The following is a 19831-nucleotide window of genomic DNA, read 5'->3' as shown; positions in this document are numbered from 1 at the left end:
GGCAAATAGGATCACTCAGTTCCAAAGCTTACATTACCTAACAATTCTTCCACAGAGAAAAAGAGCAACTCAACTCTCCAGTAAAAGCTCTGGTTAAGGCTAATTGGCTTGAGCTTGATCTCCCAGGGTTGAAATAATCACAGCAGCAAAGGGAGTAAGAATATTTTGATTGGTCCAACCAGGAGGCGAAACATCCATATTATGTGTTGGGGGAGGAATGAGCCACAATCTAGTCCTATAATAATGGTTTTCTCTAAGAGAAATTCTGTTAGCAGAGAAGGGAGGGTAGGAAAAGAATTATTTTCAGATCTTTTTCTATCCATATATGTATATTACCATATAAAGTTACATATTTTTGTGGTTTAAAACAAAGTAAAACAGGTATCATGCCATACCTAATTGTTCTATAAGTTGCTTTTTTATTTTGTATTAAAAAAATTTTTTTTTAATGTTTATTTATTTTTGAGACAGAAAGAGAGCATGAATGGGGGAGGGTCAGAGAGAGAGGGAGACACAGAATCTGAAACAGGCTCCAGGCTCTGAGCTGTCAGCACAGAGCCTGATGCGGGGCTCGAACTCATGGACCGTGAGATCATGACCTGAGCTGAAGTCGGACACTTAACCGACTGAGCCACCCAGGTGCCCTTATAAGTTGCTTTTTAAAAAAAAATGTTAATTTATTTTTGAGAGAGAGCATGAGCCGGGGAGGGCCAGAGAGAGATGGGGACAGAGGATCTGAAGCAGGTTCTGTGCTGACAGCAGAGAGCCCAATGCGGGGCTTGAACTCACAAACCGTGAAATCATCACCTGAGCCGAAGTCGGATGTTTCACTGACTGAGCCACACAGGTGCCCCTCTATAAGTTGCTTCTTTTTCTTTAAAAAAAATTTTTTTTTAATGTTTATTTATTTTTGAGAGAGAGAGAGAGAGAGAGAGAGCACGAGCAGGGGAGGGACAGAGAGGGAGACACAGAATCTGAACTAGGCTCCAGGCTCTGAGCTGTCAGCACAGAGCCCAACGTAAACCCACAAACCACGAGATCATGACCTGAGCTGAAGTCGGACACTCAACCGACTGAGCCACTCAGACATCCCACAAGTTGCTTCTTTTTCTTTTTTTAAATTTTTTTTTTTTTCAACGTTTTTTATTTATTTTTGGGACAGAGAGAGACAGAGCATGAACGGGGGAGGGGCAGAGAGAGAGGGAGACACAGAATCGGAAACAGGCTCCAGGCTCCGAGCCATCAGCCCAGAGCCTGACGCGGGGCTCGAACTCACGGACCGCGAGATCGTGACCTGGCTGAAGTCGGACGCTTAACCGACTGCGCCACCCAGGCGCCCCAAGTTGCTTCTTTTTAACATTAGGTCATAGTTGTTTCCAGGAAGTAACATAGCTCCTATTATCATTAATTGTGGTAAAACATACATAAAATTTACCATTTTAGCCATTTTAATTTTTTTAAGTTTATTTATTTTGAGAGAGAGAAAGAGAAAGAGAGAAAACGTGAGGGGTGGAGGGGCAGAAACAGAGAATCCCAAGCAGGCTTGGTGCTGACAGATGAGAGTGAACTCACAAACGGTGAGATCATGACCTGAGCTGAAATCAGGAGTTTGGACACCTAACCAACTGAGCCCCCATTTTAGCAGGCACCCCCATTTTAGCCATTTTTAAGTGTATAGTTCAATGTTTGTTTTTTTTTTTTTAATTTTTTTTTCAACGTTTTTTATTTATTTTTGGGACAGAGAGAGACAGAGCATGAATGGGGGAGGGGCAGAGAGAGAGGGAGACACAGAATCGGAAACAGGCTCCAGGCTCCGAGCCATCAGCCCAGAGCCTGACGCGGGGCTCGAACTCACGGACCGCGAGATCGTGACCTGAGCTGAAGTCGGACACTTAACCGACTGAGCCACCCAGGCGCCCCTTCAATGTTTTTAAAGTACATTTACATTGTTGTGCAATCTCCCGAACTCTTTTTATCTTGGAAAACTGAAACTACATACCCATTAAACTCCCCATTCTCCACTCCCTCCAGTCTTTGGGAACCACCTTCCTACCTTGTCTCTATGAATTTGGTTACTGTTGGTACTCACATAAGTGGAATCACAGTTTTTGTCATTTGGTGACTATCTTATTTCACCTAGAATAGCATCCTCAAAGTTCATCCATGTTGTAGCATGTGTCAGAATTTTCTTCCTTTTTAAGGTCGCGTAATATTCCATTGTATGTATATACCACATTTTGGTTATTCATTCATCTGTTGATGGACACTTAGATGGCTTCTATCTCTTGGCTATTGTGAATAGTGCTGTGAACACAGGTGTGCAAATATCTCTTCAAGATCCTGTGTCAATTCTTTTGTATATACTCAGGAGCAGAATCGCTGAATCATACGGTGATTCGATTTTTAATTCTTTCGGGAACCACCACACTGTTTTCCATAGTCACTGTACCATTTTACATTTCTAACAGTGCACGGCAGTTCCGATTTCTCTACATCCTTGTCAATACTTGTTATTTATTTATTGTTAACAGCCGTCTGAATAGGTGTGAAGTGGTATCTCATAGTGATTCTGATTTGCACTCCCTAATGATTAGTGATATTAAACATCTTTTCATGTGCTTGTTGGCCATCTGTGTATCTTCTTTAAAGAACTGTCTTTGAATTCAAGTCTTCTGCCATTTTTAAATCTACTTCATTCTTTAAAAAAAAAATTTTTTTTAATGTTTATTTTTGAGAGACAGAGAGGCAGAGCATGAGCCGGGGGAGGGGCAGAGAGAGGGAGACACAGAATCCGAAGCAGGCTCCAGGCTCATAGCTGTCAGCACAGTGCCTGACATAGGGCTCGAACTTGTGGAACTGCAAGGTCATGACCTGAGCCAAAGTCCGTGCTTAACTGACTGAGCCACCCAGGTGCCCCATCTACTTCATTCTTTTTAAATGCACGTGACATTCCATAGTATAGTTGACCCTTGAACAATATGGGTTTGAACCGCCCAGGTCCACTTATATGTGGATTTTTGTTTTTGATATGGTATTAGCAACATATTTTCTCTTCCTTATGATTTTCTTAACATTTTCTTTTCTCTAGCTTATGCTATTGTAAGAATACAGCATATAATACAGGCAATAAACAAAACACACTTTTATTGACTATATGTTAACAATAAGGCTTTCAATCAAGAATAGGCTATTAGTGGGGCACCTGGGTGGCTCAGTCGGTTAAGTGTCTGGCTTTGGCTCAGGTAATGATCTTGCAGTCTGTGGGTTCGGGTCCCGCGTTGCATTCTGTGCTGACAGCTCAGAGCCTGGAGCCTGGTTTAGATTCCGTGTCTCCCTCTCTCTCGGCCTCTCCCCTGCTCATGCTCTGTCTCTCTCCATCTCTCAAGGATGAATAAATGTTAAAAAAAAATTAAAAAAAAAAAAAGCCCACTTAAGAGTAGGCTATTAGTAGTTAAATTTTGGGGGAGTCAAAAGTTATACTCAGATTTTCAACTGTGCAGAGCATCAACCCCCAACCCCTGCATTGTTCTAAGGGTCAGCTGTGTAGATGTAACATAGTTAAGATCCTCTTGATGGAAATTTACATTCTTTTCAATTTTTCTCTATTACCAACAGTATAGTAGACACCCTCCCAGACACTTCCCTCCTAGACACGTTCACCATGTGTGAACGTTTCTTTACAGATTTATACTTATGCACTTATATCACACTGACCATTTCTTTTAAAGAAAATCACCTGTATAATACTGATAAGTAACCAAAAAATAGAATCTGGGTCTCACCGGATATCTGCAATTTTTGGTCAGCCATTTGTCTTAAGTTTCAGGGGCTGCCTTGCACAGAAATCCGTAATTTTAATGTAGTCACTTACCAATCTTTTCTTTTACGGCTTTTACGTTTTCTACCTTACTTAAAAACTCTATCCAAAGAGAAGATGCATTTTTTTGTGTTTTTTTTTCCCTAAGACTTCCATAGCTTAAAAAAAAGTTTAGATCTTTGATCCACTTGAAATATCTTCTCATGAAGGACATGAAGCAGGAATGCTAAAACTTTTTTCAAATAGCGAACTGGCCATAATGATAATATAATAATCACTGACACTTACTGAACAACACTTAACTTGTGGCATGTACTGTTCGATTTAATCCCACTTTATCAGGCTTGTTTGGAGGATTAGACAGCACATTGTTCAGAGGAAACAAGGAAGACACCACGTGGTTATGTAGTGTGCCCAACTCATACAGAGTATTAACTGGTGGAATCCGGATTCTAACGCCAGTAGAATTACTCCACACTATTTGGCCTTCCAATAAAATTTCTTTTTCCCACAGATTTGAAATACTACCTTGATAATACACCAACTTGCCATAAATATATCTATTTATGGACTTTCTATTCTATTTCAATGGTCTCTTTGTCTATTTTTACACTACCTTGTGATCATTTAAAACATCTAATCACGTTATTCACTTTAATCACATTTTTAGTTTAATTTAACTTCCTGTTGACCTCACATTCAAGTCCAAACCCTTTAGCATGTCATATAAGGCCCCCTCCCAGACACCTCCTACCTCTGGAGCCTCAGATACGGGTACAGATCTCTTTCCCTTATGTTCTAGTTAGAAAAACCTTCTGGTAGTTTTCTGAGCAGGTCAAGCAGTCATTCCATTAGCATCCATGTCTCCATGCTTTTGTTCATGCTTATGCTTCCTACACCTCAATTTCTTTACTTCACATATTGGGCAAGCACCTATTCGTTTTTTAAAAAAGTCTTTTTTAAAAATGTTTATTTATTTTTGAAAGAGAGAGAGACACACAGTGCAAGCAGGGGAGGGTCAGAGAGAGAGGGAAACACAGAATCCAAAGCAGGCTCCAGGCCCTGAGCTGTCAGCACAGAGCCTGACGCGGAGCTTGAACTCATGGACCACGAGATCATGACCTGAACCGAAGTCAGACGCTTAACCAACAGAGTCACCCAGGTGCCCCAGGCACCTATTCATTTTTAAAGATTAAGCCAAATATTACTCCTCTAGCCTTTTCTCCCTCTCCGTTCCAACCAAGTAGAAAGAAATTGTTCTTTTCTCATATATAGGTCTATTCCCTCCGACTTTTAACCTGGCATCACTATATTTATTCACATACATGTTCCTCTTTTCCCCTATAATATCAGTGTTTTGCCGGCAGGACCATACCTTATTAAGCACCTAGTATAACCTTAATAAATATTTGTTGTGTAGATCAACATAAAATAACAAGCATCAAATTATGTGTGTAATCATCTGATTTATAAAAAGATGCAACAAAATTCAAAATGATACAAAATGTCAATTTCAAAACAACATCAAAAGTGAGTGTATTTAACCATACTCAGCTCATAACAGAGCAAATGGGTAAGAAGGAGAATAATTCTTGTTACAGCATATTGCTACATGAACTGGCAACAGAAAAAGTTGGTAAAGGAAGGCAGAGGAACTCTATCTTTAGAGTGTTAGAATTAGAACCGAGGGGCTCCATAATCATCTGGCATCCGCTCAATGTTGTACCTGATCAGGACAAAAAAATTAACACTGGTAAGAAAGGTGGGTCCAGAACCCACCTAAAAACCCACCCTTTACTGACTACAACACTGTCATCTTCCCACTATGAATCCTTTTTGTCAGTGGGAACATTTCAAAGGGGTGTCATAATAAATGATTTACAGCAAAATGCTGACTTTAACATATTATCTTTATTCTTCAAAGTCAGGAAGTTAACAAGTGAGGGAACCAGGCACTGAGTCCAGGTAAGGCCAATTCCTCAGCCCATTCTTCCCACTATGTTGTACTCACTCTTCCCACGTTGAAAAGCATTGACATGGGAACATCCAAGCAGGATAAAGACCAGTTTTTGTTTTTTCTGATAAGCTTTTAGTTTCCCAGAAAAAGCGCTAATCACAACTACTAGGCTTTCAAAAAAAAAAAAAAAAGAAAAAAAGATATCTCTGGCCAAATTAGCTTAATTTAAATTACTGCTTTGTATTTAAAGCACATCTATTTCTTCTACTAGTCTTATTGTAACAATGTGAATGTCTCATTCCTAAACCCTAGCTTTATCTTTTGCCCTCGTTCTTGTTACTTCATCTCGTTTCTTCAACTATAACTACGTAAGCATTTGATACGACAATCACTTTCAAATCTCCCTACAACCTGACCTCATTTTCAACTGATATCCACTATATACTTTTAATCACTTCCCCAAGAGACAGTCTCACCTATGGTTAGAAATGTACATGATGGGAACTCCAGGGATCTTCCGGATCCTTCGTTTAAGGTCCCGGTCAACTGTGGCCACGATGTAACACTTGTGCTGTAATAAGAGACACCCATTGAGTATTCACACATTGAGTCTATTACTTTGTGATACTGGATAATGGTACACTGGCTAATCTGGAGAATTACTCATATTCACAGTAAAGAGCAAAGAAAAGGTGATAACAATTTGTTGAGTAGCTACTATAATCTAGGAGCTCTTACTTACAAAACATATAATAATAAGTTGCTTGGGGATAATGTAGCTCTAAGAATCTTGAGGGAAAGAAGATAGAAAAACTATTTAAAAGCTGCAAATTGGTTTTTGTCTCACAAGTGGAAGACATTTAGGGCACATTTAAGACAGACAATTTTTTGTTTGGGAAACACCCCAAGAGACTCTATGCAAAGGCAAGTAAATGTGTTAGATTAGAGGGCATAGCTTTCGCCTTTCCTGGAATCTCTGGGATTGGGCCTACTCTGAGACCTCGTAGTGGTGGAGGTAGGCTACTTCTTAGCCATGAAGCTAATAATAGGGTCTCCAGGACGAGTTTGAGCCTAGCAGCTCTGAAAGCAACAACATTTAGCTGCCAGTTGTATCATATTTTACTTCCGTCATACCCAAATCTCTCATTACATTTTGAGAAGAGTTGTAGCCTGGTGTCAGTTGTGCTGTGGGAGATTAAGGCAAATGCTGTCTCTACCCAAGGGATGGAGTCGCTAAAGGGATGGAAGTGTGGTCACTAGATGAAGATGATTATCTTCAGCAAAGAGGGGCTCTAGAAAGGACAATCAATAGCAGAAGTTTTTGTGGTGCCGACAAGGAGGCCAGAACAGAAGACTCAAAAACCTAGTTATTCCAGAGTCCTTGTAAGACAGCACCCTGGCAGACTCAGATGTAACTGAAAAACATTCATGGTTAGGCACAGTGGAAAGGAATAACATTCCTGCATGGGGAATAATGGAAATGGATTATGTTTGATTCACAGGGAGGTGAAACCTGATATCATATGTATACTCATTCCCTTACAGCATTTTATGGAGACAACTTGTGGAATAAAGAATCAGTAAGTGCCCCAAATCACACACCCAATAAACATAGGTGCTGAGATTTGAAACCCATGTGTCTCCTCCCCAAGCCTGCGATTTTTCCATTACAGTTACAGTATACATTTCCAACTCACTTCCTTAAGTAAATGAGGACATCCATGCTTCCTATGAAGGGAAACACAAAGCAAATATTTAAATGATGATACCTGAGTTACTCTCTGTACTAAGCAGTCATCTGCATAGGTTCCTTTGTGTGTGCATGGTAATCGTTCAAATCGTGGATCCTTGGCAATCCTAAAAGGTTACAAAACTGGATTAACAAAAATACTCAGGCAATTGGATAACTTTCTGAGTCTTGATCTGTGAAATAAGAGTGACTTGATCCATGTGGCGATTTTAAGGCCTCCCTCTCCTCTTTCAGCTTATCTTCTAATTGGAAAGACAACAGAAAGAGAAGGGAATTAAAACTTACTGCCAGCTGGTGCACCTTAGGTCATGTAATCTTCACAAGACTCTGAATTATTATATTTCCATTTGACAAATGAGGAAGCCGATTGAGAAAGATTAATTTGTTCAAAGTATACAACTGGGAAAAGCCAGGATTCAAAATCAAACAGCTTTAACCTAACCATTTCCTTTTTAGAAGTTGTCTTCCACAAATGTGCAATAATATAGGCACAAGGATGGTCACTACAGCACACTTTAAATAGTGAAAAACTGGAAATAATCTGAATATCCATCAGCAAGGGAAAAGTTAAATACGTTGTGTTGCCCCATCCTGTCTAAAAAAAAAAATGAGGTAGAGCTGTCTGTACTGATATGGCAGGACTTGTTGAATTAACAATCTCAAAAAAATTCAAATTGCTGAATAAACAAAACAGGTCATGGAACAATATACCTGTATGATTCAATTAAGAAAATATAACTCTCTTTCACTGTCTTTCTCTACATTTGCATTGTCTTAGAAAAAAAGTCTGGGGGCACCTGGGTGGCTTGGTCGGTTAAGCGTCCAACTTCGGCTCAGGTCATGATCTCACGGTCCGTGGGTTCGAGCCCCGCGTCGGGCTCTGTGCTGACAGCGGTGCTGACAGCTCAGAGCCTGGAGCCTGTTTCAGATTCTGTGTCTCCCTCTCTCTGTGACCCTCCCCCGTTCATGCTCTGTCTCTCTCTGTCTCAAAAATAAATAAACGTCAAAAAAAAAAAAAAGAAAAAAAAAAAAAAAGAAAAAAAGTCTGGAAAAACATACACTATCTACTAACCCGTCTCAGTTGTCACTCTTAGGGTAGAAAAATGGACAAAGTGTGAATATACAAGGGGACTTTTACCTTTTATTGTATGTATATGTTTATCTCGTTTGCCATGAATAAATCAAACATGTTACTTTCCTACAAATTTGGAAAAGAAAAATCCCAAGTCTGTGATTCTGAGAGCCATGTTCTTCCTATTACGTAATAATGACGAGTCACAAGCTGAATAAAAACACAAGGCAGCATATGGGTACCAAGTGCAAGAAAAATACTCCATGTTGCAGTAGGTCGGAGCTAAGTCACTGTGGATTTGGTATACCTTGAAAAAAATTACATGGAGATTAAACAAAATGAAGACAAAAGAACATTCCAAGCAAAGTGAAGGCAGGCACATTCTGAACAGGGCACCAACCATCTATAAAATGGCTCAGTGGTGTTCAGGGAAAAGTGAGCCCATGTTTCTGGTGAGAAGAGCGTTTACGCAGAGGAGAGGAAAACAGGACTGGGAAGACAGAACTTCTTGCAGTGACACTGCCAAACTGCTCTCCAAAGTGACTGTCCACTTTACATCCTTATGAGAATCCTCACTGCCCTCAGTCTTAACTATTCGTGGCATCGTTAAGCAAACTTCATTTCTTGCCAATCAGCTGGGTATGAAATGATATCTCCTTGCGAATAAGGATTTTGCCCTTGTCTTATGGATTTGTGGTTTTTTATAAATTTTGAAAATAAGTCCTTTGTTGATTATATGCATTACTAATATCGTCTCACTATCTGTGGCTTGTCATTTCACTTTGTTTATGCTGTTTTTTGTTAACCGGTAGTATTCAATCTCAATATAGTCAGATTAATTCGTTTTCCATTATGGTTTGGACAGAAATTCCTGCCCATGCTGAAATCACTAAGATGTTCTCTAGATTTTCCATAAAAATCTAGATACTTAATCTACCTGGAATTGGTTTTTGTGAAAGAGGTGAGATAAGAACCCAGTTTTCTTTCTTTCCACAGGAATAACCAATATTTTAATAGTTCATCACTTGCCCATTCATCTAAAACACTACCACTCTTATACATCAGGTTCCTGTGTTTCTTTGCCTTTAAAAAAGTTAGCTTTATTAGGTATAAGTGAAATATAATAAAATTCACTGACTATACATGTAAAATTTGATTAGTTTTGACAAATTGATATATTCACATCACCATCTCCACACCTGAGATATAGAACATTTCCATCACTACAAAAAGTTCCCTGTGTCCCTTTGCAGTTGCACTTTTCTCACGCTCAGCTTCAGGTACTGGTCTATATTCCATTAGCATAGTTTTGCCTTTCCTGGAACTTCATTATAAATGGAATCATACTTCTGGATTGACGGGAATGTTCTATTTCATGACTATGACGGTGGTTCCATAACTGTACACATTTGCCAAGCCCATCACATTATACAATTAAACTTGGTGAATTTTATAGTATCTAATTTACACCTCTAAAAGGTCTCTCTCACACACACACACACACACACACACACACACACACACACACACACACAAATTCACTGGTTTATCTTGGACCCTGAATGAGTCTTTCACCCAGGCATGATTTTGCAATATTGATTTGCAATATTGATCATTTGGAAAATAGCGAATCAGTGAATCACACAAATCTTCCAAATACTGACACATATAGTTATACGATATCAAAAAAAGCACACCCAACACCTTCACTGGTCTCAACAGAAAGGTCTTTCTTGAGTATTGGGAATGTGATAAGCTCATGGTTTTCCAAAACTCTAATTTTCACTTGGGAGCCTGAACTTTCTCATTATGATACAGTAAGCTGTTTTCCTTGAAGTGACAGATTCACTGCATTAATTTTTGAGAAACTATCTGCTAAACACTGAAGTCTGAAAAACCAGTGTTTGTCAGTTATTCTTCACGTAAAAATGACACTCTATGAAAAGGCAGCTGGTCTGGCTCACAATTCCAACAAGCACACAAGAGCTGCTCATTGAGACAAGCTTCAATCTTTGGTAAGCAGCCGAAGTGCTCGAGGCGTACTTGCTGCTTCATCACAAGGAATACCAACATGCACCCTAGGGGCGAGATGTAACAAAATCAACAAATTTTTGTTTTGTTTTAATTTTTTTTAACGTTTATTTATTTTTGAGACAGAGAGAGACAGAGCATGAACAGGGGAGGGGCAGAGAGAGAGGGAGACACAGAATCTGAAACAGGCTCCAGGCTCTGAGCTGTCAGCACAGAGCCCGACGCGGGGCTTGAACTCATGGACCGTGAGATCATGACCTGAGCCGAAGCCAGATGCCTAACCGACTGAGCCACCCAGGCGCCCCTCAAAATCAACAAATTTTAATACTTCATCAAGGATATTCTTTAAAAAAAAATTTTTTTTAAATGTTTACTTATCTTGGAGAGAGACAGAGAGAGGGAGGCAGGAGGGAGAGGGGCTGCACATATGAGCAGGGGAGGGGGCAGAGAGAGGGAGACACAGGATCTGATGCAGGCTCCAGGCTCTGTGCTGACAGGAGAGAGCCCGATGTAGGCCTTTAACTCACGAACCGTGACATCATGACCTGAGCCAAAGTCGGACGCATAACTGACTAAGCCACCCAGGCAGGCCTCATCAAGGATATTCTTAAGTGACTATGGGTTTTTGGTTTTTTTAGTAACCTCTACATCCAACTTACAACCCTGAGATCAAGAGCTGCATACTCTACCAACTGAGCCAGCCAGGTGACCCTGGGTTTTTGTTTGTTTTTGTTTTTAAATGTCATGAGTGACACTGAAGAATAATACAAAGACTACTAACATTATTTTGGTCCATTGCCTAGATTGGCACTAAGGCACCAGCATTTCTGCCATCAGTACAAATGTCAGCACAGTGACAAAGACAATGTCTTCCTACTATTGTGAAAATAGTATTGTTAACTCCTTGCAAAGGTCTCTGGGACTCCTAGGGGTCCAGGGAACATACTTTGGGAACCACTACTTTCAACTCAAGTGTAGTTTCTAGAGTAAGCTCAAAACCTAGAATGTGAATACTTTATGTGTGAGATTTTTTTTTTTTTTGGGGGGGGGGGCGAGAGAGGGAGAGAGAGAGAGAGGGAAAATATGAGCGAGGGAGGGGCAGAGAGAGAGGGAGGCACAGAATCTGAAGCAGTCTCCAAGCTCTGAGCTGTCAGAACAGAGCCCAACGTGGGGCTCGAACTCACGAACCGTGAGATCATGACCTGAGCCGAAGTCAGACACTTAACCAATTGAGCCACCACTTTACATATGAGATTCTAAAAGAGATATCTAGTTAGCAAACTAATAAAAAGACACTTTCTAATTGAAAATCTAGAGGAACTTAAAAAGAGGCCCACAAGACCACTATGACTAAATAACTTCATTCAAAAAGCTTCAGCTTAAAAATCTCTAGCTTTCACATGTTTGCTTTCTTGATCATAAACAGTTAACTAGTTTTGTCTGATTTTTATTTAAACTAATTATCCAACAAATCTTTGGACAGCAAACAGATGGAGGATGGTTAAAAGAATCTTCAGTATAACAAAATGTAGACCAGCTCCTTCCTACCTTAGAGCCACTCGATACTTTTGCCCCAACTTCTCAATTTCAGCCATTACACAGTCAGTTATACAAGGGATACCTGCCAGAGGAAAAAATATGCAGATTAATAACAGAACTTGTAAAGAAACTGGTTTTACTTTAATTACATCCCATTATAAGTCTTTAAAAGACCCATAAGGCTTCTGAAATCACAGCAGAATAAGCATACTGAAATGAACAATAAGAACCAGAGGTAAATAAAATCTCTATTGATAAAGAAACTAGAAAACTGTCCCAGCCCCACACCACTTAAAGTGTCATAAATGTATCTGGGAGAGAAATTAAGTTGAATTCCCGTCATTCTTTCTATATTCAAATAAATTCTAGATGGGAAAAAATTTAAATGTGAGCCAAAAGAAACCATGAAATTAATCGGAAAATGTACATTTGATCATATCAAAATAGAAAACTTGTTTGACAGCTGTCAGTCCTATTAAAATAAAAACAAACAAAGGAAAAATATTTCTACACATTTGTCAAAGGGCTACTTTCCTTAACATACAGAGACCTTATAATGATAGCTTAAGTTATGTGCTGATTCCCAGACACTGTGCCAAGCACTTCACAAGGATTATCTCATTTAATGTTCAGAATAATACCTATCAGGTAGCATTATTATTATTACCATCCCCACTTTATAGAGAAGGAACCTAAGGCACAAAGAAGTAAGTAGAAGCAAATGGTGAAGCCAAGATTTGAACGGAGACTGTCAGGCTATCAACTGGATTCTTAACTACCATGCTATATTTCAGTTTATACACTTCGGGTCATAGAGGAAGAAATACAATGGTCGACGAGCATAAAGGTGCTCAATCTCACTCCTAATTAAAGAGATATAAATTGAAACAAGATTTCACTTTCTTCCTATTAGAGTGGCAAAGACTAAACAAGGAAAATACCCAATACTGAGGAGACAGGTATTCTCACACTAAGTTCGTAGGTATAAAAATATGTATTACCCTTTTAGGGCAATTGTGCAACACCTATTAAAAAATATATACATACCCCTTGATACTGCAATACAGCTTCTAGAAATGTATCCTAGGGGGCGCATCAGTGGCTCTGTAGATTAAGTGCCTGACTCTTGATACGGGCTCAGGTCATGAGTTGGAGTCCCAAGTAGGACTCAGTGCTGACGGCATGGAGCCTCCTTGGGATTCTCTCTCTACCCCTCGCCCCTTCTCTCTCTCCTCTCAAAATAAATATTTTTTAAAAATTACTCCACCCTAACAGAGATATATTCACACTGATATTCTCTACAGCCTTATTTATAATAATGTAAAAGCTGCAAGTAATCCAAATATCTAATAGGATATTGGCTTTTGAAAATTATATAAACAATACTCTGTAAGCTTAAAAAAGAATGAGGTCCTAGTGGATACATACCGATACAGCAAAGGGTTCAAGATATATGTGTTCAATGTAAAAAGTAAAAGGCAAAAGATTTATTTGATCTGAAGAGAAACCAGAGTATTGTTCAATGTAAAAAGTAAGAAGAAATGGATGAATAAGATGTGATCAAGGGGCTCCTGGGTAGCTCAGGTGGTTGAGCGTCTGACTTTGGCTCAGGTCATGATCTCGCAGTCTGTGAGTTTGAGCCCCGTGTCAGGCTCTGTGCTGACAGCTCACAGCCTGAAGCCTGCTTTGGATACTGTGTCTCCTTCTGTCTCTGCCCCTCCCCTGATCATGCTCTGTCTCCCTCTCTCTCTCAAAAAATAAATAAACGTTAAAAAAATTTTTTTAAATTCTTAAAAAAATGTGATCTAGCCATACAATAGAATATTATATGATAGTGAAAAGAAAGAGGCTTTAACATGGATGAGACTTGAAAACATGCTAAATGGAAGAGGACCAAATATTGTATGATCTCATTTTAATGAAAGGTCCCAAATAGGCAAATCTATAGAGACAGGATACAAATTAGTGGTTAACTAGAAGAGGGAGATTTGAAAGGTTGGGGATGATGGCTAAGGGGTTCAGAGTTTTTTTTTGGGTAACACAATGTTCTAAAATTGAATACGGTAAAAGCCATTGAATCATACGCTTTAAGTGGTATGTGAAATATATCTCAAAGCTGTTAAAAAAGGCACAAATATAAATAGTAAATAACCTATGATCCATTTTCAAAAATAAACAAAAATTACCTATAGTTCAGAGACTATATATGCGTTTTTAAAAACTGCCCCTCTCCGCCTGGGTGGCTCAGCTGGTTGAGCATCCGATTTTGGCTCAGGTCATGATCTCACCGTTCGTGAGTTTGAGCCCCGTGTCAGGCTCTGAGCTGACAGCTCGGAACCTGGAGCTGCTTTGGATTCTGCGTCTCCCTTTCTCTCTGTCCCTCCCCCGTTCACACTCTGTCTCTCTCTGCCTCTTAAAAAACTGAATAAAAATTAAAAAAAATTTTTTTAAAAAACTGCCCCTCTCTGAGAAAAGGCATTAGAGGAAGCTTTAATTTTTTTATGCTAGATTTTTTTTTTATAAGTACAGAGATATTTTTGGATGTGTATAAAGTTAAGAAATTTTCAAGTAGAGTACCATGTCCAGAAGAAAATCAGTAAAATGGAGATCTGAAATCAGTAAGATCAGACAGTCATGGATTCAGAGAGCAACACGCACCTTGAGAGGATCAATTTCAGAGCCATACAGCAGTGAAACAAGCAAGGGCTTGCATCTGGAGCAGTAAAGTAGGCCCAGGAAGATGACTATCAAGAAAGGGAAGGTAACAGGGAAGAGGACTCATGGACAGAAAAGAAAGCTGATGGAAAGCTAACTTATCCTCCCTCATTGGAACATCAGGCAGAAAAGGGACCAGGAGCTATGGAAAGGTCAAAGGGGCATCTTCAAGGGAGGAAGAAAATAAAAGTCTTCCTTCAGGTATAAAGGCAAATGAGGAACAATTAAGTAGCCAGAGCTTTAAAAACAGTTACAGAATCTCCTAGGTAACTGAATTTGTACTGTTCTTGAATATTTCTTCAAACTTTGCTTTGGGGTATTATGTTACACAGAAGACTGGAACACAGACATCCATATGAAAAAATTGCTGTTCCCCGATGCTTTCCCACCCCACCAATTCTAATCCTCACAGACCACTATTTTACTTCATTAGCTGTTTTTCTCATTTGGTGGTTACCTTCATATCTTGATATAATAAAAATATGCAGTCACCTTTATGTTTATTAATTTTAGGGCATTTGAAGAATGCATCTTACATCACATTCCTTACCTCACCTTCCTAACTTATTATTTTTAATAAATCAATAAACAAAATTTACATTCCTATAAGTCTACAACTATTATTCATTACATAGCATCTTTTAAAAATTAAAGAAGGAGGGGCGCCTGGGTGGCGCAGTCAGTTAAGTGGCCGACTTCAGCCAGGTCACGATCTCACGTCTGTGAGTTCGAGCCCCGCGTCGGGCTCTGTGCTGACAGCTCGGAGCCTGGAGCCTGTTTCCAATTCTGTGTCTCCCTCTCTCTCTGCCCCTCCCCCGTTCATGCTCTGTGTCTCTCTGTCCCAAAAATAAATAAAAAACATTGAAAAAAAATTAAAAAAAAAATAAATAAAAAAAAATAAAAAATAAAAAAATAAAAAAATAAATAAAAATTAAAGAAGGAGGTGAAAATTTTTTCCTTTGATTTATTCTTATGGCAAAGTATAAGCCTAATATTCATTTGCACCTTTAACTAGATGACTGGAAAATATATAAACATAAACCCACACAACAGATCTCACTATTAGGAAGTTATTCCCTTGTACACATGGCCTAGACTTTCTTCTTACTACTCACTGTGGTGAAGGAAGATCACTTGAAGGAGGGGACACCTAAACACAAGGGAAATCTACTAATGGTAAACTGCACACCGAGGTGTAAATAACCTATTCCAGTCCTTTGTGGTACAAATAAATGCCAAAATGAATAAACCAGCATCACTTCTAGTTCTGTGATCATAAATGGCAAAATACCTTATATAGCTTTTCCACACTGGAGTGGAATGGAGCATGTTTCCTCCTTAATGCAAAAGAATATAATAAATTTTCATTTACCCAAAATTTTAAAATGAACTCTAAAACAAAAAATTCCCATCCTATGTTCAAAACTGATGTCCACAACAATGGTCAAAGCAGGCTAAGTGTTTTCTGAATTGTGAAAGTTTAATTGTTCCCAGTCAAATCTGCATTGTATTTCAATTTACTGAAAATGCTCATTGCTATGGTGAGCAATGGCTAGAGATCCAGTAACTAGGACCCCATTCCCTTCATGTATTTGGGTAAATATAATTATTCTCTAAAACATCAGAGAAAGGCAAATGTATGATACTCACACTTGGCATAGAGACAGTCCATCATTGATTGTACTAAGTCAAGTTTGGCTTTAATGGAAAAGTTGATAAAGTTGGTATCAACAAGGATATGGTAAGGTGGGCCCAGCTGTGTGTTATATTGGAAGAATAAGCAGGAAGGATGTTGGGGGCTGAGGGAAGAACATACAAAACACAAAATAATGTCTACATTGATATTTTGATATTAACAATGCAAATGAAGTCTCTGCTTCAAACAGTTTGCTATAGATTAAGCTCCTTTTTCCTTATTCATTGGAAATAAATCCTAATAAATCCTGTGATGATATATCCATTACCAATCTAAGGCAAAATGAGAAAATAAGGAAAATATGATGAAGTTTCATCAAGTGTATTTATTTAAAAGGAATGACTTTATTCTGAAATTCTGTCCTTACTATTTTTGGTGATACATTCTTTCAACAAAATGCTGGTGTGTTAGACAATAACAATTGTTTCTTTTCAAAGATCTTGGGGAAGAAAAAATTAATAATTTTAGATCTAACCCCCAGGATTTAGAGGAAATTTATTGCTCCATGAAATTGGAATTGATACATGTTCACCAACCACTGGAATTGATACATGGTCAGTAACATGACTTTCATTTGCACAGTTGTGCCAGATTTACAAATGACTGAGCAAATCAGCTCAGGGAAAGCCTGGATTTCTAACAGTTCTATGGTTCTAAAATGTCTCTTCTAAAGGAAAACTTGAAATTTTTGATTACTTACACTTCTCTTTCCTTGAGTGCACTGGGATCTTTCTTTTCTTTCTTTTTAGGTTTCAATCTATCCTTCTCTTTACTGGAAGAAAGAGAGCAAATTAAGTGCAAGAGAGAAGAAAAAAATCATAGCAGTTATAACCTCATGCAAAATGTAAAGTTTCTGAGGTGTTGTTTTTGTTTTGTTTTGTTTTGGTCTACAGAGGAAATTCTGCTTCGTAACTTAAAAAAAATTTTTTTTTAACATTTATTCATTTTTGAGAGAGACAGAGCATAAACGGGGGAGGGGCAGAGAGAGAGAGAGAGAGAGAGAGAGAGAGCGAGCGCACAACACAGAATCTGAAGCAGGCTCCAGGCTCTGAGTTGTCAGCACAGAGCCCAAGGCAGGGCTTAAATCCACGAACCATGAAATCATGACCTGAGCCGAAGTTGGATGCTTACCTGACTGAGCCACTGAGGTGCCCCTGCGACATCTTTATGTTTATATCAACATAAACTTTCTAAGCACAAATAACTGTGTGGGAAATAGGCTGGAAGTAACATAATCAGTTAAACACCATGAAATTTAAAAATCTCTAGCCAATAATCTATAAAAATTGTCAATGAGTAAATAGACATTATACTATTATCTATTATTTCTTTGTCAGAAGCTCTTCATATCAAGGATCAAAACCCACTTCAGTGCAGTGGAGAAAGCCTGACATTGATCTTCTGAAGACTCAAATGCTCCAAAAGTAGGAGGAAAAAGTTTCCTCCATATGCCTATTATAAAAGGCTAAAATGTAAAAAAATACATACATAAAATTTACCCCTTAACTGCAAATAAAATATTATCAATGAGGCAAATTCCCTAAAAATTACATAATAAATACAAACCAAAGGCTGAGAATACAATTTTCTTAAATGTTTATTTTGAAAGAGAGACAGTGCGAGCAGGGAAGGAGCAGAGAGAGGGAGAGAGAGAATCCCAAGCAGTTTCTGCAATGTCAGCACAGAGCCCGACATGGGACTTGATCCCATGGACTGTGAGATCATGACCTGAACCCAAATCCAGAGTCTGACTCTTAACCAACTAAGCCACCCAGGCACCCCAGAGAATACAGTTCAATAACTCTGAAAGCCATTCCTTTGTTCAAATGCTATTAAACACGATGAAGACCAGTCTTTCTTTTCTTTCTTTCCTTTCCCTTCCTTCCTTTCTTTCTCGTAAGCTCTAGGCCCAATGTGGGAGTGGAACTCATGACCCCGAGATCAAGAGTCCCATGCTCTACTGCTTACTGAGCCAGACAGGCACCCCAAGACCCAGTCTTTTTTTTTTTTAATTTATTTTTGGGACAGAGAGAGACAGAGCATGAACGGGGGAGGGGCAGAGAGAGAGGGAGACACAGAATCGGAAACAGGCTCCAGGCTCCGAGCCATCAGCCCAGAGCCTGACGCGGGGCTCGAACTCACGGACCGCGAGATCGTGACCTGGCTGAAGTCGGACGCTTAACCGACTGCGCCACCCAGGCGCCCCAGACCCAGTCTTTATTGAATAACTTTGTCTATTCTTCACTGAAGCAGGGAAGCTTACAATAGGGAACATGATTCCACTCTCCCTCAGTGGTGTGGATTCTGCTACGATTTATAAAACGGAGAAGTCTAGGTGTTTTCCTACTCTTTCTTTCAGAACTATTTAAGTGGCAGGTGCTGGGGACACAAGACAAACATGGTCTCTGACCTCACCATCTTTCAACCATTTTAACAAATATTCCCCCCACCCCTGGGAGGAATGTAGTAGTGTAATGGCAAAAACATAAAAAGATAATCCTACCAAGCTTTCAGGAGGCTTAAATGTGATATGGCAGATGAAGTATACAAAAACAGTGGAACAGCGAACACTTCAGAAATGTTTAGTTACCATCCCCTTCCCCAGTGTAATCGCTCAGGATCTAAATGGCTGTTACACACTTTCCTAGTATCCTATGCTATATACATCCAAGACACAATACTTTGAAACGTAAGCACAAAATAACAACAAAAACTTTTACTACTTATCCCCTCCTAACTCTTCTATCTTTGGATGTAGATTGATTCCAGATACTCACAGCCTCTGGTCTCGGAGACTAAGCATTCGCTTCATGGTCGCATACTTTCTTGCTTTCTTTTGCTTCCCCTTGAAATAGAAATTTTACAGTTAAAAGAGCTGGAAATACATTGCATCTTCTTCAGTTTTTGCTCGTCTTTTTCCATCCCTTTCCCTTCTTCCCTCAAACACCCAGCACCTCTTATCCTCTGTGCCCCACCTGGCCCTCTCCCCACTCGCTAGAGCACAACAGGCACCGCTCAGAGCAGTTTAAGAACTACAGTCAGAACGAAAATAATTAAGGGTAATGCGGAGGAAATCTAGCTAACTGCTGACTGGCTCTATCTCCACCCAAGATGTGGTCTGACAAAGTCTCTTCCCGGACCCTCCTCGCACCATGTTCACGCCGCACTCTTGTTTCTTCCGGAATCACCAACGGCGCGACATTTTTGCGTCATCCAAATACTGCTTCCGGCAAAGGCTAGCCCGGAAGCGGAAG

The 19831-nt window shown here is 39.4% G+C and overlaps 1 protein-coding gene across 6 annotated transcripts; it reads right to left on the bottom strand.

The window, feature by feature from the left end:
* Positions 1-479: 479 nt before the first annotated feature.
* FCF1 (FCF1 rRNA-processing protein) lies at positions 480-19823 on the bottom strand. 6 transcript variants are annotated; one of them, XM_058739682.1, is made up of 8 exons: positions 19669-19737; positions 19355-19422; positions 17278-17349; positions 16532-16680; positions 12176-12248; positions 7544-7631; positions 6251-6345; positions 480-874 (listed from the first exon to the last, which is right to left on the bottom strand). In XM_058739682.1, the coding sequence occupies exons 1-8, from the start codon at positions 19729-19731 to the stop codon at positions 856-858; spliced, it is 627 nt and encodes a 208-aa protein (XP_058595665.1). In that variant the 5' UTR covers positions 19732-19737; the 3' UTR covers positions 480-855. The 6 variants fall into 6 exon arrangements, with proteins under 6 accessions (XP_058595665.1, XP_058595666.1, XP_058595668.1 ...); XM_058739683.1 differs by lacking the exon at positions 480-874 and adding an exon at positions 5264-5543 and having other exon boundaries at positions 19729-19823; XM_058739685.1 differs by lacking the exon at positions 480-874 and adding an exon at positions 5264-5543 and having other exon boundaries at positions 19662-19755.
* Positions 19824-19831: the final 8 nt, after the last annotated feature.

The sequence above is a fragment of the Neofelis nebulosa genome, chromosome 7, assembly GCF_028018385.1.
Source record: "Neofelis nebulosa isolate mNeoNeb1 chromosome 7, mNeoNeb1.pri, whole genome shotgun sequence".
NCBI lineage: Eukaryota > Metazoa > Chordata > Mammalia > Carnivora > Felidae > Neofelis > Neofelis nebulosa.
This window is presented reverse-complemented; position numbering and strand designations above follow the sequence as displayed.

Bases quoted from the DNA above. Each gene is read 5' to 3' on its own strand.
- FCF1 (XM_058739682.1), bottom strand. From the start codon at position 19,731: ATGGTGCGAGGAGGGTCCGGGAAGAGACTTTGTCAGACCACATCTTGG. The intron at 16,681-17,277 runs GTAAGTAATCAA...TTCTTCCCTCAG, and splicing joins GCACTCAAGGAAAGAGAAGT to CCCCCAACATCCTTCCTGCT. The intron at 12,249-16,531 runs GTGAGTATCATA...TTCCTCTGGCAG, and splicing joins GGACTGTCTCTATGCCAAGT to GTATCCCTTGTATAACTGAC.